General features: G+C 38.5%; 1 protein-coding gene across 1 annotated transcript in view; it reads right to left on the reverse strand.

The window, feature by feature from the left end:
- The window catches only part of LOC140164401 (uncharacterized), a 74,046-nt gene that overhangs the window by 37,587 nt on the left and 19,008 nt on the right, over positions 1-17,451 (reverse strand). The window contains exons 6-17 of the mRNA XM_072187678.1: positions 15,009-15,129; positions 12,153-12,277; positions 11,839-11,962; positions 11,567-11,689; positions 10,760-10,882; positions 8,938-9,054; positions 8,538-8,654; positions 7,268-7,384; positions 6,779-6,895; positions 6,242-6,358; positions 5,589-5,705; positions 5,200-5,316 (exon numbers count right to left, since the gene is read on the reverse strand). Of these exons, the coding sequence (XP_072043779.1) occupies positions 5,200-5,316; positions 5,589-5,705; positions 6,242-6,358; positions 6,779-6,895; positions 7,268-7,384; positions 8,538-8,654; positions 8,938-9,054; positions 10,760-10,882; positions 11,567-11,689; positions 11,839-11,962; positions 12,153-12,277; positions 15,009-15,129 (1,435 nt within the window). The remainder of the gene's footprint in view (positions 1-5,199; positions 5,317-5,588; positions 5,706-6,241; positions 6,359-6,778; positions 6,896-7,267; positions 7,385-8,537; positions 8,655-8,937; positions 9,055-10,759; positions 10,883-11,566; positions 11,690-11,838; positions 11,963-12,152; positions 12,278-15,008; positions 15,130-17,451) is intronic.

Below are 17,451 nucleotides of genomic sequence, written 5' to 3' on the forward strand. Positions count from 1 at the left end.
AGAGACATTACAATGTTGAATAAATCGTGTCAATTTCCCCCGGAGCAAAATAGCGCTCCGAACTCCGGAGAAGGACGACAAGAGAACAACCATCACCCGCAGCAATACGGTGATCATGACTCGACTAACACAATCAATGGGAGCCATTCCGGAGCAAGTCCGAGGATAGTACCAAAGAAACAGACATCCAGTAAAGCTGCTCCGAGGAATATCAGTGAACACACGGATCAAGTAAGTGCTACCGAGCGATCTGTTTCAGCCAGCTGTAATGACTCAGATCAAGTAGAAAGCTCAGCAGTTCCAAATACGCAGAAGCATGGAACAGCATCCGTTAGTAAAAACAGCTCCGGAACAGTGGAATTAACAGACAGTCAAGTAAACCAGACAAGAAAAGTAAGAGCCATATGTCCTGCACCAAAATGGACGAATGAAGAAATGAAGAATGCGCAGATCAATGATTCCGATTTGTCATGGCTTTGGACGGCCAAGGAATTAAACAAGAAACCGGAGTATGCAGTAGTATCACCATTGTCAAAAGCTGCTAAGGTCTATTATCTAGAATGGGACCGAATAGAGCTGAAAGAAGGTCAATTGTATCGACGATGGGAGTCTAATGATGGTAAAGTCATAAAGTGGCAGTTAATTATGCCAGAGAAGTACAAAGAGACTGTGCTTGAAGAATTGCACAACTCCAAAACAGCAGCGCATTTGGGAGTAAATAAAACCAGGAACAAGCTGAACGACAGGTTCTACTGGTTTGGAATTAGCAGTGACATTCGTTCTTGGCTCCGAAAATGTGATATTTGTGCCAAACGGAAATCACCTTCTACAAGAAGAAAAGCCAAGCTACAACAAGACATAGCAGGACATCCAGGACAGAGAATAGCCATGGATATCCTTGGTCCACTTCCCGTAACTCCGAAAGGTAATCGTTACATTCTTGTTGTCGGAGACTACTTTTCCAAATGGGTGGACGCATATCCTATACCGGATCAGGAAGCAGTCACCTGTGCCAATAAGTTAACACATGAGTGGATATGTCGGCACGGATGTCCGAGAATTCTTCACAGTGACCAAGGGAGAAACTTTGAAAGCAAAGTTATGGCAGAGGTATGTTCATTGCTTGGAATAGACAAAACACGGACCACTCCACTGAACCCCAAGTCAGATGGCTTCATAGAACGATTCAACAGAACTATGCTGAATACGATTGCAGTCCTGTTGGATCCACAGAGGCACCAACAGGATTGGGAAGAAGTTTTACCTTTCGCTCTTATGGCATACAGAAGCTCCGTGCAGGAATCAACCTCTGAAACACCACATGCTATGTTGTATGGAATGGAGATGGAACTCCCGATAGATTTAGCATCAACTCCGGTCGAGCCAGAAACAGATAAAGTGTTTAAGACAGATTATGCTCAAGCAATGCGGAACAATTTAAGAGCTGTACACGGCAGAGCTAGAGAAAACTTACAACAAGCAGCGAAGAGACAGAAAAGGAACTATGACAGAGGTATCATAACACAACCTATTCAAGTAGAGTCATTTGTATGGCTACATCAGGAAGTAAGGAAGAAAGGACGATGTCCAAAGCTCCAATTCAAGTGGGATGGACCCTACTTAGTTACAACTAAGTTATCTGATGTTGTATACAGAATACAGAAATCGCCACAGTCGAAGCCCAAAGTTGTTCACTTTGACAGACTCAAGCCATACGAAGGTGAACAATTAAGAAACTGGTTGAAAAATTTAAAAAAATGTGAATTTCAGGCTCCGACGCTCAGATATATTCAGCTCCGGAAATCCGGCGCACAGTTACTCTAAGCTATTATGGAGTCAGATGCTCCGACACTCAAATATATTCAGCTCCGGAAATCCGGCGCACAGTTACTCCAAGATATTAATGACTCATATGCTCCGGTGCTCAAATTATTTCAGGCTCCGGAAATCCGGAGCATAACTCAGTGGCTCCGAGATATGATAGGAAATCCCTATTCTGATAGAGGGCGTGCATCAAGAGTGTGACGTCACTCTGTAGTAAATATATTAAGACGCCACGCTGTTTTGACCTCAGTTGCTTCTTGGGTGTCAGACGTGCCGTACGATATTTCCAGTCCACAAGTAAAACACAGATGGTTCGCACAAAACATACAGCCCGAGTAAATCCTGAATACAGGCCACAGGGAACGCTGGCGACGTATTCACCCCGGCGAGAGGCGATGGAACCTAACCAAATACAATGCCCACAATGTGACCGGAGGTTCGCCCATAGACGCAACCTCTTGCGGCATCAGCGCAATTTCCATGGGCCGGTAACGTACAGATATGCTTGCCCATTCAGCCCGGCACGGTTGTTCTCGAGACGCTCGGATCTGAGAGTCCATTATACAGCCCAGCATCCGGAGGCGGATGTAGAAGAAGTAGAAGAGCTTGAGATGGCGGAAATATCAGGAACTCCCGCAGTAACTATTTCTTCAGCATCTCTTCAAGCCCAGTCAGCACAATCTGAGGGTACGAGTGAAATGGGGACGTCACCAAAGAAGAGAGCGCGTAAGTCCAAGACTCCGGCACCATGTACTACTACTAGTACTACAGCTACTACTACTACGGAGCAGCCAAGGGGGTACCGGGAGCCCCCGGAGCATCAGGACTTCTCCCAATGAGTCATCTTGCAGATGTTGGAGGGCGCAGGGGAAAACTGGTGCGAATTACAGAGACTATCACCAGAGAGTATACTTTTGAGTAAAACTTTGAACTGAAACCATGAGCTCCCAAAATTATGTATTACAGTAATTCATGTCATAATTGAGTGCCGCTGATATATTTAAATTGTTCATTTCCATTTTGTGCATTCCATTCATCTCATTTATCATCCGTCCACATATCACTACATACATTTATTCATCCCCATCTACACCTTTCTAATCATAACAGTATGTAATTTTACAATGTTCTAATTATTCTTGATCGATCATTGAAATAATTGAAAGTGGTACATTTCGGAGTCAGTTACATAGCATCGTTATAATGTATGCGTACCAAAAATATTTTAGCATGTTTAAAACAGGGTAAAGATGTATATAGCATATGTTATGATAACATATTACTGCATGACTTATTATGATTGTATAGACGTTACAATCTACAGTGTTCTTTATGTTGTAATATTTTGTAAAGTACTTATAGGAGCATGGCCATGCAGTTTGTTAAAACAACTAATCAGGTTAATTTTGTATAATTTTATGATTGCTTTTAAATGATAATAGCATACATTGTTTGCTCCGGATGGGGATTCGTCGGGTCGGAGGGGGAGTCTACCGGTGAGTGGTATGTGCACTAGCGAGGATCGTTAGCCTGTCATAGATGATCGATCTATGATGACTCCTCCTGTGCTCTTGCTTTTCACTGGCCGGCTCTTTTTTTGATGTGATGGCTCCGTGAAGGAGTAAATGGTTACTCCTATTATTTGTGTGTGCACTAAAATACACATGTAATCGTGGCAGTAAAACATTTTTATGATCATTGGTATTAGTACCGGAGCAATTATACAGTTCCTTTAAAGCGACTCCGGATTTGTAACTATAATGTCATACAGGTTACCAGCATATAATAATACATGCTGTGAAGTTATGTAGAACTGCTTTGTTTAACAATTCAATATCACAAAGCATGACAACAAGTAAGTTTAAAATTGATGATAATATGTTTTGGATATGCCAAATTACTTGTTGGATATATTTTGGGAAATTCAGTTAATTCTCCCACATATTTTTATATGTTATAAAGTGTTGAAGAGTATCTTTTAATATAAAGATGATAGTTTTAAAGGAAAACATCATTTACTCCGGATTTCGGACCCGGCGGAGCACCGATTGAATCCGGGAGCAATATGTATGAGCACCGGTGAGGGTAATGCACGATCATGGTTGATCGTTCCATGTTCGTATCCTCCCGCATGCTTTTGCATGTCGTTGTCTGGTTCTTTTGGTGGTCCTCGCTCCGAGTAGGCGTAAGTGATCAATCCTTCCCGAGTCGAAACGATTCAGTTGCGTGTGATTTGATCAGCTCTGAAATACAATCACCGCCCATTTTCCGCCCAGGCCCGACTATGTACGATCCGGGACGTATCGGTTTGGGGAGGGGAGTGTGTGGCGGAAATGGATGTCGACGATAGAGGGCCTCCTTCAGTCACGTGGTTTCATTGGCTATATAAGCGGAGTGCAATAGCACTCTGGGCCAGTCTGTCTGTAGCCGTGAGTATGGTTGGTCGATGACTGGTCAATTAGCTCTCCCTATCTTCTAAGCATCCAAGCCGCCGCTCTCCGCTCCTGAATCCACTCCGATCTTGGATCAGCCCGAAGCCCAATAAAGGTGTTGAGCCAATTGATCTCATATCTGTGAGTGTGAGAGTGTTTCCTTTGCCAGTGTCAGGTACGATATGTTTCGTACACCTACTACATCATAGGCCTTACTTCGCTACCATATATACCGAAGGCCGGTTCCGCTACAATATTTTGCTTTTCAAAATGGACTGATAAAATTTAAATAAATTTATGAAAAGGACAAAGTCAACCTACACATGTATTTACGACGAAATTGTGACAAGTCAACCAACATTCTTGAAGTCCTACTTCTCAGCCGTGTTCTAGGATTATGTTTTCAACCTACATTGAATATTTGACTGGATATTCATACATTATATTGGTGCATAAAATTATTAAAGACTTTAATTTCCGAACGGGTTGATGACACCATATGATTGAATCGCAATATAGGTTTGGATCTACAAACCAGGAAAAAAAGGTTGGCACACTTTGCCCGTCTTTTGGTATATCTCTTCCCCCGCTCCCCCAATTCAATGTTGGACCAAGCCATGTTGTCAACAGGTCCGTGAGACCTTCCAACATTGAAGGATGGGGAGTGGGGAAGGGTGAGATATAGGGGGGAGGCTGTACTTCACTTATATTGCATGCATGTTTCACTAGCCTCTCCAATTTTGATAGGGCACGCATTTCCATTGTTTAGTGCAAGTGTGCCAACTATTTTTTTCCTGGATTGTAGATCCTATTTGGGATATCAGATTGCTGCCCATGGAGGGCGGTGCGACGTCATAACATCATTCTATGTCGTCATTTAGGCAATCATGCGACGTAATCGCGTAATCCCTATTGCAGAAATCATTATATAAATATTATTTACCGGTACAGTTTAATCCATCTCCACTGAATCCTAAAATACAGGTGCATTCGAAACTATTTAGGTTGTTGCTACAAACTGCGTTATGGTCACATGGACTGGACAGGCACTCATCATCGTCTGGAAAAGGGTAAGAACCAATATTAACCGATTAGTATAATGTTAGAGAACACTTACGGGTAGTGGCTACGAATAATCTTTTTGTAAGTCCGACCTTGACATAGATCGCAGTTGGGATTGATTGCCAATATTCATTGATATCGGAAGAGTACGTGTAACAAGGCAAGAAAAAAACTGGACACATGTTGTCGACGAAGCAGCGACCAGTCATCCAAATAATGTTTTACGGTTGAAATTTCGATCTATGTGAATCTATTTTTCGTAATATTCACCGGTACAGCTTAATCCATCCCCACTGAATCCTGCATTACAGGTACAATCGACACTGCCAGGTGTGTTGCTACAAGTTGCGTTAGGGTCACACGGACTAGAGAGACACTCATCATTATCTAGAAAGATATAAGAACCAATGTTAAACACATTGTAAGACATAAAGAACACTCACGGGGTAATGTACTAACATTAAAGGTTTTCTAAAAACGAAAACATTTTTTCCCGACATATTCGGCCCAAATGTGATAAAATGATCTAACTCAAAGATAGACTTTCTACCAAATTAAAGCTGTGCTGAAAATTGTTGAAAAGCTTTAGTGTCCTTTTTTCTCTCTAAGAGTTCAGCTAATAAACATGTATCTTACTTAAGTTACTGGTTTTCAATAATTTAGAGCAGAATATTTTGCAGGCTTTGAGATCATTTTACCAAATTAGGGCCGCATTACATAAAGCAAAATATACTCTCTTAAATTTTAAAATATGCTTTCAAGGATGAATCAAGAGTCGAAGTTAGCATTGAATGTCGGAAAGGTAAATATACCATGAAAAGGACACACTTGCACACGTGTTGCCGACCATGCAGTGCCAAGTAATCTAAAATGTATGAAAGTCATCTTTTTAGTCGTATTTTACGGTTCTGTTTGCAATTTACCTGTACAGCTTAATCCATCCCCATTGAATCCTGCATTGCATGTACAGCCGAAACTACCAGGTGTATTGGTACAAGCTGCATTAGAGTCACACGGACTAGTCAGGCACTCATCAACGTCTAGAAAGAGAATAAGAACCAATATCAACAGGTTTTTATGAAGTATAGAACACTCTGGGTAGTGTCATGAAAGGTCTTCTTAAAGCAAGGACGTCTTTTGCAAGTCCCAGCTTTACGTGGCTCCGGGAGCGAATGGAATCAGCCGGGGGAATCAGCTTAAATTTTTAAGGGTGTATCAAGCTTGTGCATATATGCAATAAAGTATACAGTACATCTTTAATTTAGAATTGAAACAAATCTTCAAGGATGAGTCAAGAGTCGCAGTTGGCACTGAATGCCAAAATTCTTTAATATCGGAAAAGTAAATGTAACATGAAAAGAGCAAAATGGACACATGATGAAGAATCAGCGACAAGGCATACAAATATGTTTTACAGTTACAAATTTCAGTTTATATGAATCTATTTTCATCATATTCACCGACACAGCTTAATCCATCCCCACTGAATCCTGAATTACAGGTGCAATCGAAACTGTCAATGTTGTTGCTACAAACTCCGTTATGGTCACATGGACTAGAGAGACACTCATCGTCGTCTAGAAATGGTAAGAACAAATATTAACCGCTTAGTAAAGCGTAGAGAACACTCACGTGTAAATTTTTAAGTGTTTTCTTATAAAACGAATAATCTTTTTGGTAAGTCCGACCTTGAAACTCTGAGGACTGAAGGAGTATGCACTATCGAATATATTTATAGAGGATGTCAACTTGTCAATGAAGTAAATTATACTGGAGATGAACCAACAGTCACATTTGGCACTGAATGCCAATATTGATTAATATCGGGAAAGTACTTGTAACATGAAACAAACAAGAAAGGACACATGGCGACGAAGCAGCGACAAGTCATAGAAATATAGTTTACGTTAAAAATCCAATCTATATGAATCTATTTTCAACATATTCACCGGCACAGAGAAATCCATCTCCATTGAATCCTGCATTACAGGTACACTCGAAACTGCCGGGTGTGTTGCTACAAGTTGCGTTAGGGTCACATGGACTAGAGAGACACTCATCATCGTCTAGAAAGAGATAAGAACCAATGTTAAACACATTTGTATAACATAGAGAACACTTACGGGCTAATACAATTAAAGGTTTTCTTAAAAAGAAGATATTTTTGCAAGTCCGACCCAGTGCATGAAGCAAAATATACTCTCTGTGAAGATTAATATACCAGGAAAATGACACACTTGCACACGTGTTGCCGACCAAGCAGTGACAAGTCATCTCAAGTTTGTGAAGTTCATCTTCTTAGTCGTGTTTAGCGGTTCTGTTTGCAATTTACAAATATTATTTTCATAAACTTAACCGGTACAGCTTAATCCATCCCCATTAAATCCTGCATTACATGTACAGTCCCCAGGGGCACTCAACTTTAGAAGTGACGGGTATGTGCCTACCGGCGTCACGATGTAGGGCCTATCGGGTACAAAGCGTTATTCTAAAAAAGGGGGTCAATGGGTACAAACAAAAGGGGGTCATTGAGTATAAGATTTTAAAAAAAGGGTAATTGAGTAGAAAATTGTGAAAAAATTGAGCAAAATTTTGAAACTTTCAGCATTATTTTTTGGCATTTTGATGATGCTCTTCCAGAAAATCTAGAAAAAAGGGGGTCATTGGGTAGCCGCAACTGAAAAAGGGGTTGTCATCGGGTATTATCGAATTCAAAAGAGGCGGCCTATTGACAGGCACATACCGTCACTTCCAAAGTTGAGTGCCCCCCCGGGGGTACAGCCGAAACTACCAACTACCAGGTGTGTTGCTACAAATAGAATATTAAACAACCGATATCAACAGATTTTTGTGAAGTATAGAACACTCTGGGCAGTGTGATGAAGGGTTTTCTTAAAGCAAGTACTCCTTTTGCAAATCCACGTTTTACGCAACTCCGGGAGCGAATTGAATCAACTGACAATTTTAAAGGGTATCAAGCTTGTGCATAGGCAATAAAGTATACAGTACACTCTTTAAATTAGAATTGAAACATATCTTCAAGGATGAACCAAGAGTCGCAGTTGGCACTGAATGCCAAAATTGATTAATATCGGAAAAGTAAATGTAACATGAAAAGAGCAAAAATGGACACATGACGACGAAGCAGTGACAATTCATACAAATATGTTTTACGGTTACAAATTTCAATCTATATGAATCTATTTTCATCATATTCACCGACACAGCTTAATCCATCCCCACTGAATCCTGCATTACAGTTACACTCGAAACTACCAGGTGTGTTGCTACAAGTTGCATTAGGGTCACACAGACTAGAGAGACACTCATCATCGTCTAGAAAGAGATAAGAACCAATATTAAACATGTTTGTATAACATAGAGAACACTTACGGGCTAATATATTGAAATTAAAGGTTTTCTTAAAAAGAAGATTTTTTTGCAAGAATTTGATATCGGAAAGGTAAATATACCATGAAAAGGAGACACTTGCACACGTGTTGACGACGAAGCAGTGACAAGTCATTTAAAGTTCTTGAAGTGCAACTTCTTGATCGTGTTTTATTGATACATTTGCAATCTTCATAATGCTTCATAATATTATGTCTACAAAATTTACCGGTACAGTTTAATCCATCCCCATCGAATCCTGCATTACAGATACAATCGAAACTACCAGGTATGTTGCTACATGTTGCGTTAGAGTCACAGGGACCAGTAAAGCACTCATCAACGTCTAAAAAAAAAAAAAAAACCAATATCAATTAATTTGTATTAAGTAGAGAACACTCTGGGCAGTGTCACGAAGAGTTTTCTTAAAACAAGGTCTCCTAAACACTGTGCAAGTGTCTTTGACGCTGTTGTCTTCTCGTATTTTGATAAACAGACGTCTTATACTTCTTGTCCAGTTAGTCAAGAAGCTTAGTCAAGGAGTTTTTAAAAACGCAATATCTGTACACAATGCTAATCTTCCTGTTCCGTTTGTACCTAGTTTGGCAAATATCTGTTATGAAAAAGATTATTTCTCAATATTATTGCGTAATAATGGGCGTTACAATTAATTTTCTATTGTGGTCTAGTATCTAAAATGCCATTAAAACATTTCATTGTTTGACTTTAATAAAACAATATCTTAACAGAAGACCAGTAACTACACATCTTTGGAAGCTACCCAATATTGGGCATTCCAGTTGAAATACATACACCCCTTTTGGAAGGCATGACCTTAATCAAATGGGAACACCTGAATCTATGACTCCATTTCAAATCAATACCCTATGTGTGAGAGATTATTGTCATGTCTTTCACAAGGGTGTGTGAATTTCAACTGGAATAGGCTTTGTTATACTAAATTCATACAGCCTGTTGTTGTCCTATATAGATCAGTGTAGGAGTAGAACTATCTATGTTGTTTATCAGAAATCACGCATAATCCATATACCACACCCTGAATAAATCATTACAATAATTTAAAGTATGACCGAAAGAAGAGTTTATTTCTTGTATTCTGAAACTTGATACAATTTAAAGTCAATAACGCTTTAAGGGGTTTAACACCCCTGGGCCAATTTGTGCCTATTTTTGCATTTTTCTCAAAAATTATAGCGCATTGGTGACAAGTAAGATATGTATATTATAGGAGCAAGGATTACAACTACTGCACTGAAAATTCAGCAACTCAAGGCAAGTAGTTATTGATTTATTGATCAAATATTGGTTTTCCCTCATTTTTGACTGTAACTCCAGAACTGTTGTCTGTGTTGAAATAAACTTTCCAGTGCAGTAGTTGTAGTCCTTGCCCCTATAATATACATATCTTATTTGTCACCAATGCGCTATAATTTGTGAGAAAAATGCAAAAATAGGCACACAATTTGGCAGGGGTGTAGTACCCCTTAATATACCCAGCTATGTGTACCCTATGCGCCGTCTGCGTAGGGTACCCAATAAGCCAGATATTTCTCCCATCACATTATTGCGCAGTAATTGCAGTCTGCAATTCCAGCATTGCGTTTCATCTATTCATGGTGATATACCTATTAGTCTTTTTTTTTAGTCTTTTTAATCAATGTATCAATTAAGGATCGGGTGAACAAAAGATGTGATAGGAATAAGCAGAAACCATTCATAACATTTCTGGCTACTTAAAAGTTTTCACATTGTTTCTATTCTAGGAATGACTTTCAAGGTGCGAAAATTTGGTGCGTCCGTCGAAGAAATCCAGGTATTCCGATTATCACTGCTAGAGTGAGTCGCCGAGACAATTTGTATTGATCACACCACAAATATTGGAACTAAAACAAATTTGTTTCGAAAACTTAAAGCACTCATACTAGAATATTTCCATAGAAATTTACCATTTCCAAAAGGTAGCTTGGTTTGCGTATGTTACATTTAACTGAAATAATTTAGCATGGCGATATGACACCAAATATACTTACCTGTGCATGTTACTCCATCTCCACTGTAACCGGTATTACATGCACATGTGAAGGAACCAACGGTATTGGTGCAAGAAGCATTTGTGTCACAGTTATCAGTATCCAGAGTACATTCATCCAATTCTTAGTCATATATTATTTGGTAAGATCAAAAGAAAAGTTTAAATATTTCTTGTAACAAATTGGCTTTGCTCAACAACATAATTTATTGATCATTTTGATTGATCACAGCACAAATATTGGTACTGAAACTAATTTGTTTGAAAAATTAAAACAATATAGCAGAACGGTTTGATCGGATTGCACCATTTCCAACGGGTAGATGGACTCGGGTAAAATAAATGTGACTTAGGGGCTGTGTAATAATTATGAGCCCCCGGGCGGGGTAAAATTTGCAAACGGCTCGCCAAAAATCGCTTGCCCCCCCTCGGACCGCCAAAAATTCTCCCCCCCCTTGGACCACCAAAATTCTTCTTTGCCCCTCCCCCAACATGCTAAATTTTTGGGATCCCAATTTGCAAACCTTAAATGGTCTAGCTGTATGTTGCGAGCGGAGCGAGCAGTAAAATTTGCATATTCAAGCATTTCCGTACGTAACTGTTTTCCTAAGCCTTTTTAGAGCGTTTTATTAAAAAGGCGCCCCATGAATATGTGCCAAAAATCGCTTGCCCCCTCCCCCTCTCGGCTTGAAAAAAAATGCTTGCCCCCCCCCCTTTCGGGTCGCCAAAAAATTTCTTTTTACCCTCCCCCAGGGCTCATAATTATTGAACAGCCCCTTATTATTTGAAATATACAAAATAGACTAACCTGTGCATGTTACTCCATCTCCACTGTAACCGGCATTACATGTACATATGAAGGAACCATTGGTATTGGTGCAAGAAGCATTTGTGTCACAGTTATCAGTACTCAAAGTACAATCATTGATATCTACACAAAAATATATAAAATATATAAAATCAGATTATTCTTTTTCAAAATTGATGAGAAATTTGCATCGATTTATTCGGTTCAAATGAAGTATAAATCAATGAATGTAATAAAATCTTTTTACAGAACACCATATTTTGAGTACGTACATCTGACTTCGATGAAGAATGAACACTCTGCCTCTAATCCAACACTATCAACTACGTGATATGTTATACGCTGTTGTACAGTCCCTGTCAGAAACAAGGTGTCTCTAGGAGGAATGACAGTAACCTGAATAAAAAGGCATATTAATCAGTGTTATTATAATTCTGAATGATATACAAGATCAAAATATCACATCTGGAATAACAGATAGTAGTACAATTCTAGTTTACCCTGTGCACCATGTGTTTTAGTGTTAGGGTTAGGGTTGGGGTTGGGGTTGGGGTTAGGGTATACCAGAATTATTCCGATTTTATACCTGAAATCTGTCACTGTTATCGCTTATAGTCGGCTCTGGGTAATCCACCACTATATAACCGTCTACTTCAGAAGTATACTCTGTATAGTTAACGCAGTTCGTAATGGCGGGTTCTTCGTCATCAACTGTAACGGTAGCAGAAAATATTTAGGAATGAGAAGAATTAGATTGAGATATCATGTGAATCAATGACACAAGTATGCCGCTTATTTTTTGGTTTGATATTTATATGTCTATCAAGATAATTTCTTTAGCCACTAGATAAGCGAAGTGAAGATATGGCCAATTATGTAACCTAGTCATAAAACCACTTGGGCCAGTTTTGTCCGAGTATAACAAATAAATAGAGTTGAACCAGGTGCTCTTCTAGGATCTGTGTTTGAACAATGGGGTATTCAAAGTGGTAAAAATAATTACATAATAGAATATCTCCTTGAGATTTTGAAAGTCACAACTAAGCACTAACATAACAACCTCGTTTACTAGGAATCGTGGCTGCAGCTCAACAACTTCAACCCCAATTCACGTTGGAAGAGCGTATTTTTATGGTTGTGACATTCGGTAGCACATGGAGTCAAGCTGAAACCATAAGATGGTTTATAGTCTTCCATCAAGGCATACAAATACGTATAACTATGAGAACTTTTGAACCCAAGCTAGTAAAGAAACCAACTAAACGTCTTCTTTTAGCCAAGATATCACTGACTGTATTGCATATAACATTTGTGCCATAACTCTTTTAGTTTTTTCCTGAGAAGTCAAAATGCATAAATAAATTTTATTGCTACACCCTGTACAACGTATTCTTATATTCTTGCTTAATTGACTTAGTGATCATGCATACAGAGAGTAGATATGTGAGTGGACACTACGAATGAGCCGTAAACTCGGTAAGTGTGAAGGTAGTATTCATAGCTATCTCAATTCAGTGCGACAAGTATCTCATCAAACACTGTTTAAATCAATCAATAATACTATTGCTGAAGAGGATAATAAGCATCTACCTATTTCTATAGAATAGTTCTTGTCTTTCTTTGCTTTGGCTTAATCCTGTTCAAGTGGAACAGGATTAACAAAGCATCGCATTTTGTCTTGGTATGTATAATTAACAATGAGAGGACATTCCTGAACCTCGTTGACTTGGGGATGATTTGAAATGACCGCCAATTATGACTTTTTGATATTTATTACCAGAAAAGTGGGAAAAGAGACACACGTAGAACCGATAAAAGGTACAATTTTATTGAAGGAACAGAGTTAAACAAACCATAACCCCACTTCTGGATATCGTTTGAAGTCAAATCATATACCATTTTAAAGCTTATGATATATATTTTCTAAACACGAAATAAAACAAAATTGACCGGGCCGACTTTACGGCTGATTCGTGGTGTCCAGTCACATATGAGAGTGCACTATATTCACGTGGTTTCTTTTCCAACGCAAAAATATCACAAGTTTTGGTGGTTTGCGAGCACTATCGACTGATTACATAACTTATTTATAGGTTTTTCTATGCAATCGCCTCGATCCATTAGCAGCGATTAGTGCATATTGAAAGTACTTGCAATAGTAGCCTGATGAGTTCAATGAACTACGCCCTGAAACCGACGGAGTTTTACCTCTCTATACATTTAACAAACAAAATAGAAGAAGGCCAACCCATATGACCTTCTGTAGTGACATATGTGGCCGTACACTACGAATTAGCCGTAAAGTCAATTTTGTTTTATTTCGTGTTTAGAAAATATGCATCATAAGCTTTAAATGGTATATCATTTGATTTCAAACGATATCCAGAAGAAGGGTTATGGTTTGTTGAACTCTGCTCCTTCAACAAAATGGTACTTTTTTCGGGGTTATGGTTTGTTTAACTCTGTTCCTTCAATAAAATTGTACCTTTTATCGGTTCTACATGTGTCTCTTTCTCCACATTGCTGGTAATAAATATCAAACAGTCATAATTGGCGGTTATTTCAAATCATCCCCTGTAAACGAGGCTCAGGAATGTCCTCTCATTGTTAATTGTTGGTTATACATACCTAGACAAAATACAATGCATTGTAACCCACCACTTGAACAGGATTTAGCCAAAGCAAACAAAGACTAGAGCTATTTAAGGATTCTATAGAAATAGCTGGAAGTTTATTATTCTCTTCAGCAATCGGATTATTGATTGGTTTAAACGGTGTAAATGAGATACATGTCGAACCAAATTGAGGTTACCTATGAATACGACCTTCAATTTGCCGACTTTACGGCTCATTCGTAGTGTACGGCCACATATTATATGAGTTTAATATCGTAAAGATAAGTATTCGTTTGTGCATATAAATTGCACATTGAAGATACATTGAAAATATTAGTCATTAGTCATTATAGTTTAAACAAGAAGTGGGATTTTGACATATGTTATATACATGGAATAAAACGACTAATAAATTCTTCCATCATAGCGTCAGGTCAATGGTTCATTATATCCCGTATGTTTCTCTGAATTCATTAATATTTGAGACCAATTTTGCTACTCATTTATATGTACACATGCGGATCTGTTTTCTTTTCTGCACAGGGACTGACGGGGTGGTACTAATTTAATACTTTTAAAAGGTATTTTTAGTACAATGGCTCTCCATACACAAATTAACAAACACAATCGAGGGATAATCCATCCATGCAAATGAGTAAGTGTCACCCCTGTGATGCATACTTTACCGGGATACTTTAATGGTCTGGTTATTAAAGTTTTAATTATTCAATTTTCGAGACAAATGTTGGTAATTATTGAAGGAAACGATTATTTAAGGTGTAAAACGAAAAAAGAAACATTTTTAAACACGAGCTGCCAAACCTCACCTTTCATTTCTAAAGTACTAATACACGTTGCTGTATTCCCAGACGCATCGTATGCCGTATACGCGATAGTTTGATTAAACTCAACGGATATAAGGGTGTCTTCTGATGAATTACTTGTTACCTGTATAATAATAATAATAATAATAATAATAATAATAATAATAATAATAATAATAATAATAATAATAATAATAATAATAATAATAATAATAATAATAATAATAATAATAATAATAATAATAATAATAATAATAATAATAATAATAATAATAATAATAATAATAATAATAATAATAATAATAATAATAATAATAATAATAATAATAATAATAATAATAATAACATAAAAAATTCTTTTTAATGTTTATGCATCCAAAAAAAACCCGTCTGAAAACAACCTGTTGAACGATTACTTTTTGGAACGTTGTACTAAAAGTAATTCACAAAGCACAAACAACTACGGTACATTTGACAAAAACACTCCGCATATGAAATTATATGAAAAACTATTTGCATTACGTGATTCAAAATCAATTTTGACCACATTGATTTATAGGTTAATGAACGCGTATTACTTATTGCTCGAGAAATTAGACAAAATAATGCACTTGTGCTGATGTTGATGGCCGGTATTCACAAAAGAAGACTAACTTTAGTCCTGGATTATCGCTAGTCCGGGACTAGTTAGTCCTGGTCTAAGGATGATCCACGGACCAGGACTAATTGGTATTCACAAAAGCTGGACTAACAAGTCCAGGCCTAACTCGCGATCTGAAAGTTAATCCGCGGACTAACTTTTCAGATTGCGCGTTAGGCCTGGACTAACGCGAGATCTAAAGGTCAATCCACGGACTAATTGAACTGCACATGCGCAACAGCGTCGTCAGAGGCCGCACATCATCGATCGCGTTTTTTTTTTTATGGTAGCTCGATAAGGATGTAACAAGAAATCAATCTTGAAACACCCTGTTTACTGTTATACATTAATACATATAAGTATTATTTTTATGTATGTGTTTATATTTATTTATGTGTTTTCTTTCTTTATAGGCTATTTAAAACATTTTTAAAGTAGGCCAACGGGATTTTGAAAGAACGGCTGCCAAAACAAATAGTTACATTAAACAAGTAAAGGTAGGCCCTGCGTTTATACAGTAGGCCTATTTAGTAGCATGGATAGTAATAGTAGGCTTTGTATAGCGTATATAGGCCCCCTATATAGCGTATATAAAAGTGAAGGGCGGAGGGGCAGTAACAGAGGAGTTATTGCCAGAAAGAGCGGATCCAGGTTTGACAAATTTTACCTGCTCGTGCTTCGCTCACCCCAATTTTCACGGCAAATTCGACTATAGGGCCTACTGGCAATTCTGAGATGAGCTCGAGGGATATGATCGATCGGAGTTGTAAAATTTTGCAACAGTTTTATCAAAATTGCCTGGTCAAAGTGAAAACATTCACCTTTTTGAATATTTTGTGAACATTTCAGAGCAAAAACACCTTTTTAAATCGATTTCGCGAAACCCTCGAATGCTTTTTTGGACAGGAACACGTAGGGCCTACAACTAGTCCCGAAACCGAGTTAAAATAAGCATTTCGAGCAATATTGCGTGCATGATAAATAATTGGATATACATTATGCACATTTATTTTACTTGATTTAGACGAAGAACACCTTTTTGCACCATTCTGAGAATTTGTTTTGAAAAATGAAACTTTTTTGTGCGTCCCAGAAATCATCCCATATTTTACAAAATTTCCGACGAGCATTAATAACGGCAGATAATCATACACGGGAGTACAGGGACCGTGGGAACTGGATTCGCTCCTGGTTATTGCCCGTAATGTAATAGTCTACTGCAGGCAGTGCCGCCGACAAGGAGGGTTGGGGGGGGGGGGTGTTACCCCCGGGCCCGGGGTCCTAGGGGGCCCCGTAAAAAATAAAGAAAGCATACCTTAATGGGTCCATAAAAGCAAATAAAAGATACCTCAGGGGGCCGTAAAAAGGGCCCGTGCGATCATTTTATCCCCGGACCCGTACCGGTAATGGCTCTCGGCGGCACTGACTGCAGGAAGAAAAGGGCCTTCTCGTGGTTTGAAGATCCCAAGGGGAGCGTATATTGCAGTCAAGCGGCTCTTGGCCCTTACCCCATCTCCCCTCCACCTGCTCATCAAATTTTCAATAGACATACAAGTGGAATGTCTACATTTAACCGGGACATTTAAAAAACTATTATTTTCTGGTTGTGCAATAATTATGAGCTCTGGGGGAGGGTAACATGGGGGGGTGATATTTTGGTCAGCTGAAAGGGGGCACAAGCTATTTTTGGCAAGACATAAGGGGAAGAGGAAAGCGAGTTTTGCCACACATTCATGGGGCACCTTTTTTTAATAAAACGCTGATAAAACGCTGTAAAAAGTCTTAGGAAAACAGTACGAAAACGCT

Source organism: Amphiura filiformis, chromosome 11 (assembly GCF_039555335.1).
Source record: "Amphiura filiformis chromosome 11, Afil_fr2py, whole genome shotgun sequence".
Lineage (NCBI taxonomy): Eukaryota > Metazoa > Echinodermata > Ophiuroidea > Amphilepidida > Amphiuridae > Amphiura > Amphiura filiformis.